We start from the raw sequence: 25,540 nt of genomic DNA, 5'->3' as shown, positions 1-25,540 counted from the left end.
TGTAGGAGAAGTCTCCATACCTACTTTTTGCAAGAAAAGTAGTTAGAACGTAGATTTAGACTAGATATCAGGAAGAAATTCTTTACTGTGAGGGTGGTTAGACACTGGAACAGGCTGCCCAGAGAGGCTGTCGATGCCTCCATCCTGGAAGCAATAAAGGCCAGGTTGGATGGGGCTGTGAGCAACCTGGTCTAGTGAGGTGTCCCTTCCTATGGCAGGGGGTTGAACCTAGGTGATCTTAAATTCCCTTCCAGCCCCAACCATTCTGTGATTCAATTATTCTATATGTTCTCTATATGTTCTTACTAGTTTATTGATGCATTTAGTGATAGAGCAAATAATACAAAACAGATGTAAGTAGTTATTAATTACGTTTTTGTGAAATAGCTACAATTTGTGCTCAGAGGCCTTTAAATCGTTTTGGCTACAAATGTTTCCTTTTTTTTTTTTAATGACTTCATTTATTTTTTTTTATTTATTTATTTTTTGCTAATAATTGAGGGGGAAAAAAAAAAGAATGCATAACTATATATAATCATTGTTAACATCAGCACTTTTTCTGCAATTTTGACAGAATAGCTCTTTCCCTTCCCCCTATCCTCATGAAAACAGCATTGCCTCATTCCACTCTTAAGTAATTTAATATCTTCACAACCAACTCCTACATTTGTGGATCCCAAAGGCAGATGAATTTTACAAATACCTACTCACTAGAAATGGAAAGAAATAGAGTTTGATTCATATTGACTATTTTACGCATCATATATGTGCCTACAGTGGCTTTAACTGAAATGAAGCATGGCATGGATGTACCATTATTAAATCCAATCATCTTTCTCCTCTTGGAGAAATCTCTTCTTTTGCTCCATCTAATTGCTATTATGAGGAAATTGGGTTCTCTGTCCAAGTTTAGGTGTTGCCGCAAAGGAGATTGTGCACGAAGAAAGTAGGAAGTGAGATAAAGGGCTATTCTCAAAAAGACTTGTGATGTATATTCTGATGGCAAAGTCTTTGCGACAGCAGGGGTTATTAGGAAAAAGGATCTACAATTAAATATGCTATTTTGTTTTGATTTTTTCTACTCAGCAGTGAAAAGAACTGAGATTGGAGAACAGATCTTGATCCCTGTGTTTCCCTAAGTTTCAGTGATTATCTGTATTTAAAATAGAGTAATAAATAAATAAAAATCTCATATACTAGCGTGATGTAGCCAATGAGAAGAGAGATCCACAAACCTTTTGCAGGTCTTAAAACTAAACAGAAACTTTTCATATAATTAGAGGTGAACCTGTATGGTATTGATCTTCCCACCTATCTCTTCCCACACCCAGTCCCCAACCTTTCAGAACTTGATTGTGATTCATCTTGTCTCTGTCAGTTCTCTGAAGAGATCAGATGAATCATGCTCTAAAAGCCTTTAATGAATTCCCATTGTTTAGAAAGGTAGCATAGATGATTGGCATAAATGATGAGCATAGTTGATTGATATCATTTGGACAGATGAAACGTACCCCAAAATTTTATTGTAGTATACTTTCCTAATGTCCTAGCAATTGACAAAAATAATTTCAGTAAAACTAAGTGTTGCCAAGATTCCATTCCCCATTCTTCCTAAGAAACAGTCTTTTAAAGCATGCAAGTATGATGGACCTAGATTGTTATTAGGTGGGAAAGCCACAGAAAGCCACTCTCTTCTTCAGTTCTGTCCAGCCCACCCTCACTTTTCTCCCTACAGAAATTCCTCCTGCCTTGTTCTGCTTTTTTATGCTTTTTCATACTCTCAGCCAGTTATGTGGATCCCAAAGGCAGACCCAGCTTACAAACAATATATAGCTCCATGCATTGTAACACAATTATATTTTATGTCCATGAGAGAAGCACAGTATGGCTTTCATCATTGTAAACTTCACTTTTATAATGGCATAGCATGTTACAATTTTTTTTTTTTTTTTTTTTTTGCAGTTTCATATGTCAACTGTGATATAACCACGCAAACAGCAAACACTACCATTCCTTTCAGCACTGCAGAAAATGAAAGCTATGGTCTTTACTTTTATTAAAGTACAACAGGACCAGGCTGAGTTAGGAAACCATCTGCATAAAATACATCATAGTTATATAGCCAGAAATGATCTTGCCCTTTACAGTTATAATAAAGGAGAAGATTGAAGCTAATCTTCCCACAGCTGTGCCTTAGGTGAGCAGTGGAGCTGAAGGAAGCTCTGCAGCTGCAGTCTAGCCCACTCATCGCCTCTCTCAGAGCTTCATTTTACTGGGAGAAATGTGCGTTTTGTTGTTGTTTTTTTTTTCAAAATGATGATAATTATGTCACCAAGGAACACTATTCAATCACTGTTCCTATTCCACAACTAAAGTTTTAAAGGGAATTTTAATTCTTGGTGTTTTCTTAGAATGTCTTTTTTGTTTCTTCAAAAGCACTCAACAGGGTAATGAGCAAATTCACCCATGTAGAAGAAACCACAGTCTTTTTATCCTTGTTGCTGTCCCAGAAGTAGAACACAAATAGTAACAGTCATCACCAGCATTAGCTGGAAATTAAATAAAGCTTTATTTTAATTATCTCATATTTCTGAATTAACTTTATGTGTATTGTTAATAGCCACCTTAATTAAGTAAGCGGTATTTCAATTTGAGATATAATTTCAGTGGCTTCTTTTTGTAATTTACTGTTTTGATGGTATCCATTAAGAGTCCATTATGTTATCTGACCTCACATCTCTTTTAAACTAAAAATGGCGATGAAAAAAAATGAGAAAAAAACTTAATGTATCAAAAAGATTTAATTGAGTCAAAAAGTCTTATCTCTGTATACATACAGCTGCTAAAGAAACCCGTGCGTATTAAATAAACCATCACTTAAATTTAGGGCACAAGCAGTCAGCTGGTGGGTTTGTGATAAAATGCCAAGTTCCACGGAGTTCATTTTTTCCTATTGTATTTTCTCTGCTCAGGCTGAAGCTCTTACTACTATGTTTGCTGTAAGATTGACTAAGCACCATGTATTTCATAGATAAAATTAGTAATTATTCTCTATGTAGATACTATTTTTCTGTGCAGCTAAAAGCGAGATGCCTGGTTAAAGCAATAATCTAAGCAGGTTATTGTCAGTATTGTCAGCTTATTTGTTCAGGTAGAAGTTCCCATTAGATCTATGATCTGTAAAAAATAACCTCATGAAGTAGATTTTTTATGGAAATAGAATACAGTGATTTCTGCCTTTTCTCTGATTGAGAGATAAAAATGTTATTATAAGTGAGAGCAGTGATTTGTCTTTTATGTAGTGTGTCAGAAGATGGGAAAAGTATGAAAAGCTCTTACACCTATTGATGTTCTATGTACTTTTTCTGACTCATACCGGCTTGTAGACATTTCTCCAAACTTTGGCTGTTAAAGTCTTCATTACTAGGAATTTCACAGATCACAGAGAGAAAATTAAATGTGCACAAATGACTATCACTTTTTAATATATCCACAGCTGAAGATATTTGTGTCCTAGAAAAACATGCAAAGCATAATTAAATTCAAATATGTGCTCCATTTATCTTTCATTTTCACTCTCAACGTGGCACTACGGAAACTTATAATATTTACAGTAAACCTCTCAGTATTTTTCAGATTCTGTGGACAAGAATACCTTTCATTTTGTTGTGATAAGTTGTGATGTCTTTTATACTTACATTTATCAAAATAATATCCAAGCTTAAGATTTTATTGGGCCTTACTGAGCACAAGACATTGGAGTAGGATCATTATTAGTTTGATTCTTTTTATGTCTGCCATCCTATAATTGTACATGAAAAATAATTTCAGTAATTCATTTGCATCCCTTACCTTCCAGGAAATATGTACTGATCCATCAAATAACCAGTGTTTTATTTCTGCTTCTGTAAAAAAATATTGCAAATGTACAGTAGATTAAATGTGCTACCCTAGAACTCTCTCTTTAGTGTTATTTCCTGCACTGCTAATGCATTTTTTTCCCCCTGTCTTCTCTAGGTCTGGGTTTCAGTATTGCAGGAGGAGTGGGAAACCAACACATTCCTGGGGACAACAGCATTTATGTCACCAAGATTATTGACGGAGGAGCTGCACAAAAAGATGGGAGGTTACAGGTTGGAGATAGACTTCTTATGGTAAGTGTGCCAAATTTAAATTGCAATTTATATGGATAAAAGTTGTTTCACATAGGTACTTTTGTTTACTATACGTGGTACTGGGGATAACCATTACAGCTTCTCCAATAACTGTTATATTTCTGTTATCTTCATTTTTTCCCATTCTTTATATGTATTTCTGAGACTACAGTTAAAAAAAATCCACAACATTATACTGGAAAACCAATATTTTGTGAAGAAAAGGCAGTAGATTTTATTACTGTGACTGTCATTTAACTAAGAGGAGAATAAATGCATCATACACATCAGCAGCTAGTCAAAATTCACCACAGAGCTTCTACAGTAAGGGCTTCATGACAGCAGAACTCATTCTACTGATCATTGTAAGAAAGTAGAAAGATGCAACAAAACTCTCTTTTGTAGCCACCATCAGATGACTGTTACCTGTATTTCAGTGTAAGTAAGAATGCTTCATGTAGATGCTCTATGGAGGTGTTATAAAAGATATATGCTTTTCTTGAAGTGTTCTTATTTCGCTGATGGATCTTGCTTGGGGAAACTGTTTCTAATATTTGAAGTATTTACACTGTTCTCTCTAGGTAACTTATTTCCCACTCTCAGAGTTTGTTTAATACTCTTTAAGGGAAAAACACTTACTCTGGTGAATCAGCAGAAGTTGATCTATGTCAGGTTGTATTCATGTCAACGCATTTGCAAATATTTCAGTAGGTACAGAAATAGGTTTTAAATCACTGCGATGAAAAAAAGTACACTGCAGTAGCTCCGTTTTATGACACAATGTCTAAGCAGTGAAAAATTGCTGTGACCTTTTTTCTGCCCGTAAAACTATGTCTATGTTCTTTTCTATAAGAAAACTGCATTTTTTTTTTATTGGCTAGGGACACTGTGTTCCAGTCACATGTGAAGATGACCATTCATTATCTGTGTATTAAACAGAACATAAAAGGCACTTACTGAGTGGCTGGATTGGTGACTTTAACCTTTTTTAATTAACCCACACAGGCAGATAAAACAACTAAAAGATCAAATGCTGTTATCAAACTCAAAGCAAAATGAAACTAGAACTTAACATTTACTTTATATTTCTTCTTTGCAAGTTCTTAGCACACTGAATTTCAAGTCCCTGCTCTTTAATGATGTTTTGGCTTGTTTTTCTATAGCAATGTGTATTTGTATTTGCCAAAGTTACATCGTATTTTGTTATTTTCCACTTTGTAGAAAATCTGCTTCCCTTCAGCTGTTGCTTTTTTTTTTCTGTGACAAGAATTTTTTCGCAATTTTTATGTTATTTGCAAATTTGTATTACCTTATTATAATTTTCTTTCCACTTACCGAAGAAAAAAATACTATCTACACAACACAGACACAAAAACTCTTCATTCTCTCTCTCAGCATCACTTAATCAGCTGGAATTTCAGTAGAAAAATAGTAATTTTATACATCACTACGTAGAATTTCAATCTTTCTCCTGCATCTGACCTCTGAAAATGACCAGAAGTCATTGTCACATGTTTGATGTCACATCTTCATGCCACTTTTCTTTTTGATGACAGTTCATTACTTACAATTATCTCCTTTTATCATTTCTGTGTGAAATGAGGGGACAAAAAAAATCATAATATTGCTCTCCACTAACCATATACTTCCAGACCAGGCTTTTCATTGTTGCTTAAGAAATTCCAAATAGCAACTTGTTCTTTGTATAATTTAATCTTTACATTTTCTATAATTCATGGAGATGAAAAGCTATGTTTTCTGATTCTCTCCACCTTGATTTCTTTCTAGCTTGATGTTTTTTTGATTTTCCTGAATACTTTCAATATTTTCTCTCTTCTGCCTTAGGTAGTATCTGTCAGTTCGTGCCATTTTCTTCATGTACCTTTGTGAAAAGAAAGAATTCTTTCTTTCTTTCGTCAGTCTTACTGCTTTGATCAATGCAGTATTGCTGTTATCACCTGTATGGTCTGTTGATTCCTTTTTTATTATATACTTCAACATTTTATAGTGCATGCTTCCTCAATCTTTGTTTTTTCCATCATTTCTCTGTAAAATCTGCTATAATGTGTTAGGCTTACAGAATTGCCAGCAGCTGCTGGAATGGTTGTTTCTTTTTTGTGTCTGTGTTCTGATAAGTCTGAGTAAAATGCTTTCAGATTCCAAAGAACATGCAAATAAGATTCATTAAAATTTAAGATGTAATAAAAAAGATGCTGCAAAATCAAAACTAATATTGAAATGTAAAACAATGAGATGCCACCTGAGCATTTCACAGTTTGATGTCCCTACAGTTATTAAATGCAGATTGCTAATAGTGTGTTAAGCATTCACAAGATGTATTATGTAAATATTGAGCATTGTAATTATTTTGAAATCTATACAAGAGCATATCTGTGCAGTTCTGTTTCTGTGGCACTGAGCCTGCACTTCTGTCCTATTATTCTAAGCATTTCCACATAGAAATTCTCCAGTGTGGGATAATTCTGAGGTAACCAGTAGGAAAATTATTGGTGGAAGCTTAAGACTGCTCCAGACAAAAACTGAACTAAGTGGATTTGATAGGTATATGTAAAATGAACAGACCTGAGCTCTGCTCTGGAGACTTACATCTAGTAGGAAACTTCTATCTATTGCAGACTGGTAGTCATATCTATAGTAATGCCTACAGTGAGAATATGGCTGTACTGGGTGTCTCCGCAAGGCTGCTTCTCTTGGCACTGGACAGAAGCAACGTGGAATCATGTATGATCATAGTCTAGTAGAATAATTTTGGTTGAAAGAACTCAGGAGGTCTCTAGTCCAACCTCCCATGCAAGCAGATTCAGCTCTACAGACATGCAAGGTTGGTAAGAATTGAGTCTTGAAAACATCCGAAGATAGATTTTGCACAGCCTCTCTGGGCAACTTGTTCCCTCTAACTGCTTGTTTGTACACAGGCTTGTTGTCTTCCCTGTTACCACATGCCACTCTGAAAAGCTTAGCTCCATCTTGATGACTGTAAACACTGGAGGTTGCTGCTAGTTGTCCCCAGAGCTGTAATTACTTTTTTTTATCTGATGTTATCATCTCACCTTGGAATTGCTTGCCTGTGGAATGGATAAATGAGAAGCCACTATAAAACTGTTTTTTACTAATACAAAACACTGGTAGTTAGAAGCAAAGTATTTTTCAGGGAAACATCTAAAACAGCTCTGCTCTCTTACAAGTATTGTTAACTCTTCAAGAAATCTACTGCTCCCAAAACCTTGAATGTCTGGGCCATATTTGTTAGACTGTTGCCTTTTAGCATGTGCAGTCAGAGAAATCAGATGTTCTAGGGATGTGTACATTTATAAGAAGTGATGTTACTCACACACCACGAGATTTAATTTGATTCTGTTTTCTTCCTAAAACCATAAGGAAAAAAAAAAGGAGCTGCTTTCTTTTTCCAGATGTTCATGTTTGCTTCCAAGCCCATTCTGTGCTGAAAAAATACCATCGGGTGGTTTCTCAGGGCTACGGTGGGTTGCTATTTACAGCTGTCAAACTGTGCCTTGCAAGATTCCATACCAGCATCAGTTTCTCCCAGATCACATATAGCTGCAGAATCATTTGTGTTAAAGTAGTCAGAGTATATCATTTAAATGTTAGGTGCATCTACATTAGCGTTTGGTTCAGAACAGAAAAGATTTTTTAAAGTGATTTTCACTGTCTTTTGGGGGTGATCTTTGAGGAGATTTTTTTAAAAGGAACTACACCAGAGTATGTAAACATTCAGCAAAAGCATTCCTAATTAGCACTGCTTTACAGCTGCTAACAGGTGTTCAGTCTGTAGAGCCCAACTACGTATAACCCAAAGTAACTCCCTTAAAACACATGCAGAGTAGATGCCACTTTATCCACATCCTCTGTTATTGCAGATCAGTCCTGGTGCACACATTTTTCATTCAGGAAGGCTGATGAAGTACAGACATTACCCAGTTAAAACTAAGGTAGAGCATATGAACAGACAGTACCTGATCTGTTGGTTGTACTTGCTGGCTAGCAGAAAGGAAGCACATCAGAATAAATGTAATTGTATGAGGTGGAGAATGATTAGTACCGAACCAGCTCAGGGGATTCAGTGGCTGTATCCATTCTGATGCAGCAGTGGGGTCTGAACTAACTTTACATTGTTGTTGACATTAGACTTACTTTATCTAGCATTCAAAGGTAGATTTGCTATAATCAGTTTTAGGATGGGACTGTAGCTATAAGCTCCCAAGTTAATTCCTTCCCAGAATACTCATTGTGTGATCATTCCTACACATTCATGTCATCCTCATACCATTTCATTGAGTACATTTTTTTTTAAAACAAAATCAGTGTAAGAGTGATTGACAAATGATGATTCAATATATGTAGGTTACTCTGAAAGGAAAGCCTCCTAATTATTTCCATGTAAACTACCAGAGATACAAAAATAACAATAACATTATTTGGTAGAGCAATTTTTCAGCTACAAAACTTTGATTTTCAACATTGTCACCACCATTAGCAGTGCATTTTTGCCAGCAATAAAGAAGAGCCTACAGGCCGCAGTCGTAAAAATCTGCACCAGGGAAGCTGACTCACTGTTTCACAGCTGTTATGACGGCATCATTGCAGGAAAATGTTGCCCACATAGTCCATCTTTCATCAGCAAGAACAGATGGAAGTCAGAAAGTGCCAAGTCTAGACTATGTAGTGGGCATGACAGATCAGCCACAGTTTGCTCCATAGTCTTTGAAGTGGTGTGGGGCTCTGGTGTTAAAATGTTGCAAGAGAAAAGTTGTCTACTTCTCTGTCCCAAATGGAATTTTGAGCCTTCAGCTTAGTCAGCATCCACCTGGTGCAAACTCTTTGATATTCCAACATTACCACCATCATTTCTAATGCATTGAAGCCTGCATTCCGCTCCATACATCACTGCCTAGTTGTAATCCACTGATTCACAATGATCAAGATACTCTTCATTTTGTGGTGTGACAGCTGTGCATGCCAGTTGCTTTCTGTTCAGATTCCAACAGTTCAGCAACTATTTTAGGAGTCCTTGGAGTTATACATAGTTAACCCAAGCAGATTTACCTCCTTAGAACAAATGATTGGGCTTCAGCTTTGGTGCACTCACGTGTGCTGAGGGATCTGGCAGAGGTGATTACTGAACTACTTTTGGTGAATGGGTGACTTGCCTGAAGGCTGGCGAAAATAGCCAGCGTCACTCCAGTGACCCTCCAGCGTTGCTCCAAAAAACAGCAAAAACCAACTGGTTGTGAGGTCTCTATGAAGATATTCAAGCCTTCTCTGAACCAGTCTGTGTGATCTATTGTAGAGTACCTGCTTTAGCAGGGGGGTTGATCTTGATGATCTCTTGCAGTTCCTTTTAACCCCTATAATTTGATGATTCTGTGATTGAAAAACCATTGTTTTCACAGCTGTTCAAATCATGGTGAGTTTTAAAAAAGGTCGTCAGTATTTCTAGACTTAAAGCTGCCAAGCGGTGAGTATTTGCTGGCCAGCATTCACTCAGGATTTGCTCCAGAAAACCCACTTTCTGAATACGAAATGGAATATTACACTAAAGCAAACATTACCACTGACAAGTTGAAGATCACCTCATTGTCTCATTTGTTGAGTGAATCAGTCTTATTCTAAATACATACAGGAGTGGAACAGTTTCCCTTTAAAAAAAAGAAAATGAATTAAGACAGACTTATTCCTCAGAGATCTTATTCAGCTATCAGCTTATGCTCTTGTGAATGAAATTATTTTTTAAAGTGTCTGTACAGCCTTTTGGGGAATTCTAAGCTTTTCACTTCAGCTGCTACTTAATGCCTTCATTTTCCAATATTAATCTAGGAAAACTTTCAAATAATTCTTGCTTGTGTTTACACTTCATTGCCTTGATTATGCTATTTAGGAAAGAAAAAGAAAAAAAGAAAAAAAAAAAAACAGTCTTTATTTCTCTTTGGCAACGTTTTGTACTTATTTCCCCCATCACTTCTTTGATTGAACTTCTAAGTATTTTAATTTCCTTTATCCTGTATTATTTATTTCTCTTATTATTTTCCTGTTATATCAACATGCCTTCTTATATCATTCCTCCTGTTTGTAGAAACTGCTTTCCAGATTTCTTTGTTATGTAGTGCTATGATATTTTATGTAGGGTTCTATTAGTTTTCTTTGGTTTTGTTTTGTTTTTTTTCTTCTCTAAGAACATATTTTATTTAAACAGAAGTATAGTGGTAGTTTAACAAAAAGCTTGTCGATTTAGGATGATACCCAATTACTCAGAGACTTTACAGAGTCTCCTTCTTGGAGATCTTCCAAAACCACCTGGATGTGGTCCTGGGCACCCTGCTTGGAGTGTCCCTGATAGAACAGGGACTGGACCAGATGGACACAGAGGTCCCTTCCAACCTCATTCTGTCTGTGCTTCTGTAGTAATATACAGACAGTGAGGGAAGGAGGGATGGTAAAGAATAACTATATAATGGTATTAACAGAAGTGTGAATTTTAAATATTAGAGATGGTTTTGAAATACAGCAGTAAGAGAGTCACTTCTGCTTCCTACTAGTCTAGTATTTAAAATATATTTATTAAAAGTGCATATGTATGTTAATGCTGTTCCTGAAATTAAAAAAAAAAAGAGAGAGAAATTTGTATAAGGTAGGAATCATACTTCTATTTAAAATGAAGACCTGCCAAAATACAGCATACAGTGTCAGGAGCTCTCTTGTGAGCATTAGATTGTATCATTGCTCTTCATGTCAAGTTGTTATAATAAGCCTGTCACTGCCTGTTTCAATCAACCTTAAAAGCAAGTCTGAGAATTATGCAGGGATCAAAATTTAAACAGAATCCTTGCATTTAGCAATAGTATCTGAGAGCAGTCATTTTCTATTGCTGTTGATATCATCTGAATATGAACAGTCCTCCAATGCTTCATAAAAACTGAATTTCTTTCCAGTTACCAATTACTAGTTAATACCTTTGCCAGTAGCTTTGGTGTAACAGCCAAGTTTCCTATCATTTACTGAAAATAAATTCCCTAGAAAGTATGTATTGCCTTATGTGATTTAGTGCTGTACTTTGTCACACTGCAGTTGAGGAGCTTCTTCTGCCATCATGCATAAAGTTTACAAGGAATCCTTGTAATAACTGTAAAAGTTGAAGGATGGTGCTTTAAATCACAGTCAAATGTTTCATGTATGACATTCACCTTGAAATGTAGCCTTTTCTTCTGCCTTACACCACACATCTGAAAGCTGTCTCTACATTATTCTTTACCTCTTTCTTCTGTCCTGTGACTACTTTATTCAGGTTGTATACTTTTTGGTACAGGGACCATTTAGTATTCTGTTCATAGGAGCACACCTATTGTTGACATTAGTAGATGTAGTGGATTTACATGTGAATAATTTGTATACCCTTCTACAATAAACCACTTCTGACACTTTGCTTTGAATTTCCTTTTTCTGGCAGTAAAGCGTAAATAATCAAGACTTACTGCCTCCATCCCTCTCTAATCTGTAATCCTGTCCTCTTATCATTGACTATTTTTCTTCTTGGACAGAGCACAGAACCAGTACTTCATCCTCTTTTTTTTTTTTTTCAGCATCTTTCTCCTGTGTTTCCAGAAAACTGATTAACTGCTTTCTTTTTTTATTCTTTTTTTTTTTTCATTTTCTGCACCTCATAGACATCCCCTCATTCTTTATATTACTTTCTCTCATATTATTTCAATTGCCAATGACATGTTATGGATGAAAAGATTTTGAGGTCATAAGTATATCTGAGGTCCTAGCCATGTATTCTGTGTGATAGTTTTGGACAGATGAGCTTGGTAGGTCAAGTAATATAGGCAGTTTCTATAAATGATGTGATGTTATTAAATTATTTTAAAATATAGTTTTATGCTAATGATGATACTGGCAGCAGAATCACAAAGGACTTAACTACTAACAAGACCATCTAAACCCATTATCTTTCTGTGGTATTATCAAAAACACTACATCAGTATTTGAATATACATGTGCTAAGAAAACTTTATTTTCTATTCTACTGTAATACTATTACTATAATCTTCAGTGCTCCTTGAGTTTTTCTAACCCTGAGAAAACTGTAAGACAGTGTCGTTATTTTGTCTGTTGCTGCATCCTAACTCACCTGTCTGATTTCTCCCTTAAGGTAAACAATTATAGTTTAGAAGAGGTTACCCATGAAGAGGCAGTAGCGATACTGAAGAACACATCAGATGTAGTGTATCTAAAAGTTGGAAAGCCCACCACCATTTACATGACCGATCCTTATGGCCCACCAGACATTACTCACTGTAAGTGACTGTTGCATTTCATTTTCTGTAAGAGATCAGTTCATCAGATGATTGTGGTTTTTTCATAGCTTGTTTAACGTATCCTGCTAAAGGTTATGAAACAGCTTGGAAGACTACAAAAAATGCAATGTTTATTGCTACTTATGTATGCTATGTTTACAAAATACTGTAAGTACTGCAGCTCAACTAAAGTATATTTGCAGCAAAAGTAGAAGTGTAGATAATATATTGCTGTGCGGACTCAAATAAGCCATTGTCCAAGTGATCAGATTAATCTGTTACTCTTGTGACAATGACAGTGAAAAATATATGCAGGTGTATTTTGAAATATGATTGGATTTGTAGACAGGCATCCTCTGTCCAATGAAAAATCAGTACAAACAGCAAAATATCCAAACAAACTTACTGAAAACTTGAGAAAAATGAATAGATATTTGCCTGAAATATTTATTAGGAATGTAAAATCACTTCTCTGTCTTCATAAATCTGCCTTTTTTCCATGTATATCCACTTCCTAGCTTCCTGTTCCACTTTGCATCATTGCCAGTCTGTCCATTAATTTTATATAGGTTCAACAAATGCTCCTTTACTGAAGATTTTGTCACTGCATTAAATGTTTTCAGTTGTATGAAGTTCTCTTAGTCATTTAGTTATTAGTAAAGCCCAGTGAAGGATTTTATTGGAGAGTTAGACTACTTTATTTTAAAACCTGTTTTTACATGTAATATCTATGCACTGAAAATCATCTGCACTGGCATGTTGTGTCTAGTAGAAAGAAATGTGAGCTTGTCAGGATTCCCTCAGATGACCAAGTGCAAGGGTGGGCTTCTGTGAATCCCTATCAATACACACCCTCTTAAGGCCTACCTCCTAGACAATATGTTTTTTGTAGCTGTAAGGAGATAACAGTGATTAGAAGCTTCTGTCTCTGGATTTACTCACTTTTTCTATATCTTCCAGTCTGTGTGCAGTACTCCTATCCAATCTTTATCTCTTGCTATCATCTCTTAATAACTCAAATTTTTCTTTCAATTTTGTTGTAGGCTCTCCTGGGAAGTTGCCCCTAGTTACTTTGGGTTTTGATAACCTATTGCTGAATTTAGGTTCAGTTCTTTTAGGTCTCCTTCTGGCAGTCTTCTTGATGTTCCCACACTGAGATATTTGCATTCCCTTCTCATTCATAAATATAATCTTAATGTTTCAGTTGCAGCTCCCTATATTTACAGTGTCAGTCTATCCATATTGTTACTGAATCTCCTTTCCTTCATTTAATTGTTCACTAAAAACTGATTGCCTTGGGTTCTACTACCAACCAGCAGGGATTAGCTGCTCCGCCTAACAACTGTGTGGTAGTTTAATTTTTGAAAAGAGCTTTAGCAACTGATCTGTACAAGTCTTGATCTTCTGCCAGTAACACTAGGAGCACTTGTGGCCAGGAAGCCAGCAGCTGGGAAAGGTAGATTTTCTCAATAAAAGCCAGATATTAATTTTCTCTGCTCATTTGCAGAGCATCGCTACTGTGAAATGAAGTAGTCAAGGGGAAAGATAATATCCATAATCCTCCTTATTCAAACTGCTCCATAAAAATAACAGGGAAGGTTTTGTAACGTGCACATCAGGTGGTATATTCAACTGTGTTGAGGATAACTATTTACTTAGCAAATGTTACAACAGATGGCAATAATGGTTGTTCAGTAGTAGTTTGGTCTGCATCTTAGCAAAGCACAACAAGTAAAACAACTAAATGTCTCCATCCAATCTCCTGCTCTATAATACTTTCTAAAATAATAATTTGGGTGTTCTAAAAGGGTGTGTTTATTATGTCAGATTATAGATCAGCAGGGTATGAGAAGACAGACACAATTCCAGAGAGGGAGAAAAGGTTGAAAAGATTTGCAGTAGCCCATCCCAGGCTGTTGGTGCATAGAGATTCATTTATCCATGGGGAACTTTTCATTATACCTACATGTTCAGAGTATTTCAGAATCAGTAATGGCCTGTCCCTGTAGAGATATTTTGCTTTGAAGCATTCTGTACCTGAATGTCTGAAAGAAAGACTTAAAGTAAGACTAGAAAGACTTCTTTTAATGAGAAGATTAGTTGTAGCTCATCTTTGTTTTTCCTACTTGTCATTTCGTTTTCAAATTACATTAACTATATATTTGATTACAGCTATTGCTAGTAACTTGAGAACTGCAAAAAGCAAGCAAATAACAATATCCAAATATGCAAGATAGAGTTATACAGCACAATCATGTAATTATCAAAATTTTTTCATTAATTTGTATGTGATTTGTATCGTATTTTTATTTTATATACAAATTTACCATGTTGTAAGTAATACCATCTGTATTGGTATTGAAATTTCAATTATGTTAGGAAATGCTGAACCTTTAGTAAATCACAAATTTAAATCTCCACCATAAGTAGTTATTGTCATCCATAAAACTCCTAATCTCATCCTGCATTTAATTCTTAGTGTTTTATTCCCACTTCTATGTATGGGAGCCAAAGTGATGTATGTTCTTAGTCTTGTTCTGTCCTATATACATTTCCTTCTTCCAGTCTGTTCTGATTAAAGAAATTATTTGTTTGCAGTCTCATAATCTTTTCTTTCTTATTCAGATCCCTCTGAAGAGCCAATTCCTGCAAAATGAGCCACATTATTGTTATTATTACTTGCTATTATCAACAGTGGCTAACTAGAAATGCTTATTCTTACAACAGCTTATTCTCCACCAATGGAAAATCATATACTCTCTTCTGGAAACAACGGCACTTTAGAGTACAAGGCATCTCTGGCCCCTATCTCACCTGGAAGATACTCACCCATTCCAAAGCACATGCTTGTGGAGGATGACTACACCAGGTCAGATGCTTTTCTTTTTTTTTTTTGTTTGCTTTCATGGCAATTATAATGAACATAGGTAAAATACTTAGTGCATCTCTGATAGCATATAACGCGTAGCTGTTTTCACCCATGTTCAAGGGTAGATGAATTAAAACTGCTACAGTTACAGAGAAACTAAGGGGAAGACCTCATAAATGCATGACCTGAAGTTCATATTTCCTTGGTGCAGTCCTGCACTTGTTCCTATACAACACGGCAATATCAGAGCAGTGTTGGCACTGAGAAGAGCACTCTGGTTCTTAAGAATTAACTGTGATAGTTCCTTATTGGTGCAGCTGGAAGATCTCGGGATTGGTGACTCATCTAGCTCACTGCAGGTATGGGTGGAGTGATGGTACATGTGTTTGTACCTGTTTGTGAGTATTCTCTGAACAGCCCGCTTGTTTAGTTCTCTGAAAGCCAGCTGAAATAGTCTATAATTGCTCTGCGCACTCTGAAAGATAAATGCCATGGAGAGTAAATAGTATGAGAAAAGAAAGAAAAAGTAAACAATTTTTTGTCTGTAAATAGCTGTGAACAAATTAAGGTGTGAAACCAAAAAAAAAGTCTCCTAAATAGTAGAAAATTACATTATGAAACAACTTTCTGTAAAAGTTGAAAGGAAAGGAGGTTAAAATGAAACTCTATGGTGTGGCACTTGATTGTGTTATGAAAGGAATTCTTGTGATTATCAGCAAAATGACCATTGGAAATTGCTCCTAATCCTTCTTCTTTTCCTTTTTTTTTAAATAAGTTAGGGGAAATTTATATATTTACTTGATTTCCAGCTAGAAAAGACACAGAGGAAAACGCTGGATGAGTTCTTTTAAGTTTTGTGTTGTGAGTGTCACTAATAAGACCTCGTGTCTTTTTTTTTTTTTTTTTTAAGGAGCTCTACCATTCACTTAGAAGACAACAGTTGTTAAGTTTGTGAAATGGGCCTTCATCATAATGTCAAGTACCAAAGGAAATGGCAAATTTAATTTTTTTCTGCACTTCAGTATTTACAGATTTATTGTGTTTAAAGCTAAAAGGCAGACTGTTTCTGGTTATCTAATCTGGCCTACTGTGCTACTTAGCCTCTTAAGCATTCGCTTCATAATTTGCTAATTTGCCTTCCTTATTTCTTGTTGCATATGATTAAGATCTCAAGCTGCTTAGCTTGTTGGATCAGACAAATTCAGAGTAAATCATGATGGAGTTTTTAATCAGTTCATAAATTTATGGAAACCACACCTTGCTGCCCTGTCTTGGGTAAAAGAATTTCTGCTTTGTTTTGATTGAGGGTGCAAAAACAACATTGCTTTTATTCAATTTGTGAGACATTCTGTTAGAATAATTTTTCTCCAAAGTATTCCAAGAAGTTACATTTTTCACTTAAGACTTTGGTTTCATTAAATTGTCCATCAAGGCTTTGCCTGAGTATTGACCTCATAATTCCTAAAATGTCTATATATAGGAATAATACTAATATAATATCTGGGTTACAATGATGAAGGCTTACTTCTGTAGTGAGACATCAGTGCCACTCAGACTGACTGTTCATTAAGTTTAAAAGCAACAAAAAAATGCAATCTTGAAAGAAGATAAGAGTTTAAAAAACAAAAGCAAAAAAATCACAGACAACAGAGGAAGTAAATCTAAAAAATGAGAAAAGGTGTCCTCAAAATGAAAGGATCATTTAAACAGCTACAAAAACTATAAGGTGATGGATAATTATCATTAGAAGTCCTTTGTTTCTGTTCCTTGTAGCTGATTTTAACATTTTAATTGTTTCTCCTAAAAAGAATAAGGGAGAGAAGAAGAAGGAGATACAGTATAAGAAAAGACAATAACAGTCCATTAGTTAGACAGGTATCCAGCAGACTTTTTCTAACAAGCATGTAAGATATATATTGAAATTAATTAGTGTGCCTTTTTGGTCTGCTTTGGAAGACAGATGTCTTCCTATTCCATTTATTTTTTTTTATTATAGAACTTAACTTTTTTGTTTTAAGCCTTGACACTGAGGTATTCACACCAGCCACCTTCATTCTGTGGGCTTTTGGGGGGAAAAAAAAAGAGAATGCTTAGCAAAACAGAATATATTATGAATATTCCTCTCCAATATTCTTCCTGTCCAGAACTCCAGACAGGAGAGGCTGGCTGCACATGCAACTCCGTGGCAGTCAGGTGACACTGGCAGAAATAAAGACATTGAATAATACGAGCAGACACTAAAATGCAAGAGACTACAATGAACTTAAATGTATAAGTTAGAATAGTTTATGTGCTACACTGATGCACAGGATACAAAAGCACAAAGACAAAATGAATGCTGCGATGTATTTTAAGAAAAATGTCACTTCTTGCTGCTAGATTTCCTCACTGAACACAATTCATATGCACTGAAAGATACCTGAACAAGAGCCAGGAGACCAGGTTTCTTCTCTGACTTCTATGACTGAGAAAGTGTGACCTTAAAAATGAGCCTTGAATGAGGCTGAGGCAGTTATTTTTTTAAATAATGTCTGTGTAGCTGATTATTGCATATCGATTTAAGTGTTTAACTATTGAAAATGCCACTTAATATTCATTGCAATCTTCATAGCTATAAACAGGGAAGAGTGATTGCACTCTCCCTATGCAATACCTTAAGATTTGCTGATGAATGTGCCTTTAAAATAGGAAGATATTTCGAAAGTCTTTTTTGCTGACCATTTTAAGACTTAAAATCTTTTGGGAAGTTAATTATCATATTGATAATTCTACTGAACCCTATAGATCCCTTGATTGCAACATTTATAATTAGGTTTCTTCACATAATTTTTTATAATTAAGATGATTGCCAACTACTGCAGTGCTATCTATTAAAACTACCTGGTTCTTGCTATAATAGGTTCTCAGGGGTAATTTACATGGTGATCACATAAGGAAATTTATTACCCATGCAATCATAGTATGGCAACACTTCTGGCAGATTTTCATTTGTGCCAGCTAAAAATATTTGGAGCAGTAATTTCAATATAAGAGACATTTGCAATCTCATTGTACATATGATAAAGCTGATGACAGGCTTTCACTAAACTTACTTGCTGTAATGAATCTGTTGGTAAAGATGAAATGGTTGAACGTTTACCATAATTTGTCCACTTTCTTTTGCTTTTCCTTTTCGTTGGATTTTTTTCTTAATGTATTTTATTCAAGTTCTGGATTTTTTTTAGCTGAATATTTGTTGGGTTTTGTTTGTTTGTTGGGTTTTTTGTTTGTTTGTTTTTGTTTGTTTGTTTGTCCAAAAAAATGTGTTTCTGGTAATAAAAATTGTATTCTTTTGGTCTGATATTAAATTTGCATTTGAAAAAAATGCAGTATATCCTTTACTTAATTGAATTTAATTGAAATACTTAATGTGAGCGCAAAGGACAGAAAAGTACCAAATCATCTTTAGCCATAAGTTTTAATGAAGCCGAATGTCATTTTTAAATTACTAGGCTTTTGTAAATTATGTATGAATTAGCCCAGAATGCTGTCAGTGAAGGGCATAATTCTATTTTTTTTGTTGTTGGATTCATTTTAAATTCACTGGGGGATGGAAGCATTGCTTTCCACCATTTTTTTTTTTAATTGTTGCATTTTGAACTTGAAATAAAATAGCAACATTTCAGGTTAATAGAATGTGGTATTTAACCATTTAGTACAAAAATATAATAGTTTCTGGTGAGACTGAACTGTTGTGCAGGCAGTTCAGGACATTCCTTGATTGTGTTTGCTGACAATTTCCTAATGATTCTTGGTGGAATAAACAAGCATAATTCTCTGCTTGACTTGCTTCTCATGAAGAGGGGAGAATTGGTCTAAAATGTGGTAGTAGCTGGGATCATAAGTTAGTTGAGTTCATGATTCAAAGGAAGTCTGAAAAGGCAGCCAGCAAGTTATGACTGGAGTCTTCAGAAGAGCTGTCTACACCTTTTTGGAAAACTGCTAAGCAATATTGCTTGGGATTCTGCCACAGAGATATACAGTCCATGAAAAATGGATGATTTCTAAATAAAACTTACTGAGAACTCAGGAAGAAACCATCCTGTTTGGCAGGAAGACAAGGAATTCAGCATAAGGCTTCCTCGGCTAAGCAAAGAGCTTCTGAGATACAGACTTTCCTTGCCTGCATAGTGATGAAATCAGAAAGCTGATGAGTTTGAGCTAGGTTTTACAATGGTCATAAAGAATAACAGAAAGTAATTCTGCAGGTGTGCTCATTTCAAAAATGAAGGTTAAATTTGATGGAGGGCTAAACTGACTGGGGAGAGAATGTAATGGCAGACAATATAGAAAAAGCTTAAGTACATCATCATCATCTTTGCCAGGCACTGAAGGGACCAGGAAGAAATTTACCAAAAGCAAATCATGTACTTGACCAGCCTGACTTTCCTGATTGAGTGACAAGCTGTATGGATGAGGATTGCTGTATGAAATGACTGTCCTGTACCAACCAGTGCCATAGTGTAGGGGGCTCCCTCAAGCAGGAATGGCACTTTGTTGGGTGAAAATAAAGCTGGCTTAAAAGGCCCATGCCATAACTAACACAATGTGTATCAGATCTACTGTGGGGTGCATGGCAATACTTCTACACCATTAACTGCCTTGGGGAGTGGCTGCAAAGGTATTCCAGGCCATGAAGTCCTGTTCTCTGGGCAGATCAGAAGCTGCAGAATACAGGGGACATACTTTAAAACTCCTCCAGCAACCTTTCCTTTAAATGTGAGGAAATGCTGAGGAAATGTATTCAGCTAATCTGAAGCTGGAAAGAAAGTATGATTTGGAAAGCTTTGGAGTCTTTCTTGGTAGCTTTTTGGATGTCTCCTGAATTATGTGCTGCCAGCTTGCTCTTTAGCCTTCTCTCAGCACAGCTGTGAACAACATGCATGCAATAGCAAACTTCGCTAAAACTTTTGACATGATCTCCCGCAGAACTCTCATTTGAAAGCTGCACTAAAAGATGGGATTGGGCTGGGAACTGACTGAACCGGTAGACTCAAAGGGTAGTGATTGTCATTTGACATCTCTCAAGCAGGAAGTGATGAGCAGAGCACTCAGAATTCATTGGGCGTCTGTTGAGTATCTTCATCAGTGACCTAAATTCTGACGCAGAGTGCACCATCAGCAAATTTGTGGATGATAAATTAAAGTGGAGTGGTTAACATGACGAATGGCAGAGCTGTATTCCAGAGAGATTGTGATAAAGCTCAAAGACTGGTTCATATTGACCTCATGAAGTTCAGTAAGAAGTCTGAAGTTTACAGCTGGGGTGGAACAGCAGTGCACACTAATATGTGCTGTGCAACAAATATCTGAATTGCAGCCGCACTGAAAATGACGTGGAGGTTACAGCAGATGCCAGGCTAGACATGGACCAGAAGTGAACTCTCTCTTCCATGCATACTGAGCTACATTAGGAGAGAAATGACCAGCAGGGAAAGACAAGTTATGTTCTTGAAGACTGACTAATTCCTGCTTTTCTACTTCAAGAGGGACATGGATAAACAGGAAAGAGTTCAACAAATTCTCAGAATTGTAAATCACATGGAAGTTACAGAGATGTTGAAAGAGATGGGGCTTGTTTAACGCTGTGAAGAAGAGAGTAATGGTCAGTCTAGAAATGCCTTACAACTACACAGTGGCAAAGATGATGAAAAGAAACTTTACTCAGAAGTGTCAAGTAATGCAAAAAAGACCGAAGGCCACAAGTAATGGTTTTGCATGTTTCAATTTCAGTTTGAGAAGAAAGAAGAAAGACACCAGGCGGGTGGAGTAGTGCTGGAGCTCATTGCTCAGAGTTGTGAAATATCATTCCTTTGAGATTAAGATTTGACTAGGTAGTGCCGTGGTTGGTCTGATCTTCTGCTGACAGTAATCCTGCTTTAAGTGTGAGACTGGATGAGATGACCTACAGAGATCCTTTCTAACCAACTTTTCTGTGACATTGGAAAGAAAGAAGTGATTAGTCTTTTTATTGTTACTGTGGATTATTCACTACTAATAGAGCAGACTTACTCTTTAGCACGTCTGCCTTTCTAAGTCGAGAAAAAAAAATGAAATTATTCTCTAAAAATCCCATAGTTTTAGATGGTGATTTTTTCTGGCTTTAACAAACAACATGGGCAAAAGATACATAAAATAAGAAACTATTATATATTTACTTCCTTTTTAACTTCAGAAAAAAGCAGCATCAAACTGTTGTACTTCAGTGGATTAAAAAAAAAATCACTTTAGCATTTAACTCTGGGCAGACCTTAAAAATTCCAGGATGGAAAAACTGTCTGAGTTATCTGATTTGCTCTGGAAAGCATATTTGATTTCTTTTATATGCATCTTTGCAAAATAACATTTTCTGGATGAGAAGGAGGTGCTGGGTGTTGGGAGGAAGAAAATGGAGAACCGTTAAGTCTCATGGGAAATTTTCCCTATATTAAAAGTAGTTCCTCCATTGTTCCCTGGTTGCTTACATAAACCTGCTGGTTGAATTGAGGATATTTCATAGAAACACCTTTAAAGTTATATTTATGTACATATTTGACTGTTCAGGATTAAAACATTACAAAAAAAGTGTTAAGCTTTTTGTGTTATAAAACTATCAACAATTTTTTAACAATGGTTTTGGCTTTTGATGAGTAGGGAAAAAGAACTGCAGATTTTAGTAGAATTTCTTTGGGATATCAAATGAGTTTGCTTAGATTATCCATTTGACATAACACTGCATTTTTTAAAAGGGTATATGTGCTGAAAGGAGTTAGCTGCATTTCTTTCTAGTTTTTTTTTTTTTGAGGGAACAGAATTGAAGTTCACATCTCCCAGATGAAAAAGAGCGTTGATGTAAGTAGGGCTTTCAAATTGTGAATTTTACACCACGTTTTTGACTAGATGTTTTGATATGAGTGATGAATAAAAGTTGTGTAGAAGTATGCTGGTGCAATTATATGAATGTGACATGTATTACCAGCTCTGAACAGTCGAATTACTGTGCCTCACCTAAACTCAGCTTGTCATCTGCCTTAAAGAGGATTACATATAGTAATGTGGAGAGATTGATAATTTTATTTATTCTTCCTACTAAATCATTTGTAACTTTGGTAGATTAGTTGATCCAGCTAGTACTTTAATGCTTTTTTTCTTTTTTCTTTTTTTCTGAGGCTGGATTTGTTTATCTAGGGATAGGCATATTTATTTTGTTTTAAAAGCTAGTATAAATTGCAGCTGTTACTGTAAAGAAAATTTAATTGACATCTAGTGTTATCAAATTGAAATGTATATAATTTAAATCATAACAGTTTCATTATTTAAGGACAGCAGGAAGAATTACATGGCTTAGTTGATGTTAAAAATCATGATGATGTATTATGAATACTGTAATAGCCCATATGTAGCACGAGGCTGTTGAAATCTGTGAGATGATGAAGTTCAATTCACGCAGTATTTCTACTACATTTGTGAAAATCTGTCTAAATGCCAATAAATTTAAGTCTTTGGGGAAAAAAATGCAATTACATAGTAGGACTATTTCAGATTCTGTCCTCATACTGCAGTATTGCAAACCTTCTCATAACTTTGCAGTTCTGACTAGATTGTTTAAAAAAGCCAGCATGACCGAGCATATCATTATATGGCTGAAGCTTTATCTTTACTTATTTCATCAAGCTTTTTTGATGCATGCTTTGAATGCCCAGTCCTGTCAGATGTGAACTTTGGAAAGACTAGAGGAATAGAAAGAGTGTTTTTGTCAAGGAATTACAGTGAGATTGGGTGTGAAAATGCATGAGAAGTTGTCACTGTGAGAATGGAAACCACCAGCAGAGAGGACATATTTGTTGGGCAACCAAAATTAAGACAAGGAAGGACATAAGTGAGAACTGCAGCTTGGAAGGCAAATGGTATTCTGGGCTCCATCAAAAGAGAGGTGGCCAGCAGGGACAGGAAGGTGATTGTCCCCCTCTACTCTGCTCTTGTGAGGCCCCATCTGGAGTACTGTGTCCAAGTGTGGAGCCCCCAGTACAAAAAAGACAGGGAGCTGTTGGAGAGGATCCAGAGGAGGGCCACGAAGATGATCAGGGGACTGAAGCACCTCCCCTACAAAGACAGGCTGAGGGAGCTGGGCTTGTTCAGCCTGGAGAAAAGAAGGCTGTGGGGTGACCTCATTGCAGCTTTTCAGTACCTAAAGGGAGCCTACAAACAGGAGGGGAATCAACTCTTTGAAAGGGTAGATAACAGCAGAACAAGGGGAAATGGTTTGAAGTTGAGGGAGGGAAGATTTAGGTTGGATGTCAGGGAGAAATTCTTTACAGAGAGAGTGGTGAGGTGCTGGAACAGGCTGCCCAGAGAGGTTGTGGATGCCCTGTTGATGGAGGTGTTCAAGGTCAGATTGGATGGGGCCTTGGGCAGCCTGGTCTAGTATTAAATGGGGAGGTTGGTGGCCCTGCATGTGGCAGGGGGTTGAAGATTCATGGTCCCTGAGGTCTCTTCCAACTCTGGCCATTCTGTGATTCTGTGAAGTGGAGGAAGAGATGTGAGGAAGCAGTAGTGAAAAGTATCATGAAGAAAAGCAGCAGTGAATTTCAGTGCTGCTGAACCAGCAGCTCCCTCAGACACTGACATGTGACTTTTGGGATAATTTATAGTTGTACAAGAAGACAGGGATAAGGAACAGAGGTAGAGGGCATAGGAAAGATTGCTAATAAGATGCTGCAGGGTCAAGTTAGGGCCATCTCTCTCTATGATAATGTTCGGAAACTCAACATTTCTGGGGTTGTATGACACATACATGATCCCTGAAGGCAGTCTGTTATATGCTCACAGTCGGTATTTCCTATCTGGACGATGACAGCCTGCTGCTGCTTCCGGTTGCTCCATATTTCATGTGGTAGAGATCTCATGCTCTCCTTCTTCAATTTACAGTTCCGCTGATGATCATATAGATTTCAAAATATGCTGTTCCATAGTAGCATTTCTTTCTTGGTAGCTTTTTATCAACCGGAGCAATTACAGAAAAATAAAATAATACTATTCAAATTATACATTAAATGTTCACTTAGAAAAAGAGTAAATTAAGATTAGCTGTATAACGTTAAATTGGATGCTTGCTGAAATATGGTGCAACTTAGCTATACTACCATCAAGCAGTGGCTACTTGTAGAACCCTGTCAAAAGCTTTTGAGAAAAACAAGTCACCATTCTATTTTTTAGTCCTATACTGTATACACATCAACTACTTTACATTTCATGTATTCAGTACACAGACTTTATCTTAAAATAATTGTTAAATTTTAGAAATGAGTCACAATTTCCTTAAATTGCTTAAAATTTTATCTCGCTACCCCAAATTAATTTTAAATAATAACGTTAACTTTCAGATTTATTAATAATTAATGCTAAAGCTAATTTATTGCTGAGTCAGAAGATAATCCATTGTGTCTTGAGTAATCTGCATTCATTGGGTCTGTCAAAGATTTCCAAGGAGCAGGATTTGACTGTTTCTAATAGTGTCGGTGAAATCTAATTAATCCTTAACTCTTAAAAATAAACAAATAAATAATAATTCAGAACTTGACTTACAGAATCATAGAATCAGTGAATTGCCAAGGTTGAGAAAGACCCCCAACATCATCCAATTCAATGATCCACCTACTACCACTGTTTCTCACTAAACCATGTCCCTTACTACAACTTCTAAACTTTTCTTGAACACTTCTAGGGTCAGTTACTCCACCAGTTCCCTAGGCAGCCCTTTCCTGTGCCAGATCACTCTTTTTGAGAATAATTTTTTTCCTGCTATCCAACTTGAACCTTCTCTGGTGTGACTTAATGCCAGTACTCAAGGTATACCCTCACCAGATCTGAATACAGAGGAATGATCACTTCCCTGCTCCTGCTGGCAGCACTGTTTTTGATACAAGCCAGGATGCCATTGGCCTTCTTGGCTACTTGGGCACACTGCTGGCTTATGTTTAGCTGAGCATCAACCAACACCCTCAGGTCTATTTCCTCCACACAGTGTTCCAGCCACTCTGCCCCAAGCCTGTAGCATTGCCTGTTGTTGTGGCCAAAGTGCAGGACCCAGCACTTGGTCTTGTTGAGCTTCATCCCATTGGCCTCAGCCCAGTGATCCATTCTGTCCAGATTCTCACAGAGATTTT

At 36.3% G+C, this 25,540-nt stretch overlaps 1 protein-coding gene across 22 annotated transcripts in view; it reads left to right on the top strand.

The window, feature by feature from the left end:
* The window catches only part of DLG2 (discs large MAGUK scaffold protein 2), a 1,005,161-nt gene that overhangs the window by 708,334 nt on the left and 271,287 nt on the right, over positions 1-25,540 (top strand). For all 22 annotated transcript variants that reach the window (XM_085216429.1, XM_085216427.1, XM_085216435.1 and 19 more), the window contains 3 exons: positions 4,018-4,154; positions 12,343-12,487; positions 15,215-15,356. In XM_085216429.1, coding sequence (XP_085072555.1) covers positions 4,018-4,154; positions 12,343-12,487; positions 15,215-15,356 — 424 coding nt within the window. The remainder of the gene's footprint in view (positions 1-4,017; positions 4,155-12,342; positions 12,488-15,214; positions 15,357-25,540) is intronic.

This window comes from Meleagris gallopavo, chromosome 1 (assembly GCF_905368555.1).
Source record: "Meleagris gallopavo chromosome 1, MGAL_WU_HG_1.1, whole genome shotgun sequence".
Lineage (NCBI taxonomy): Eukaryota > Metazoa > Chordata > Aves > Galliformes > Phasianidae > Meleagris > Meleagris gallopavo.
The sequence above is the reverse complement of the archived record's forward strand: the minus strand, read 5'-3'. Positions and strand labels throughout refer to the sequence as shown.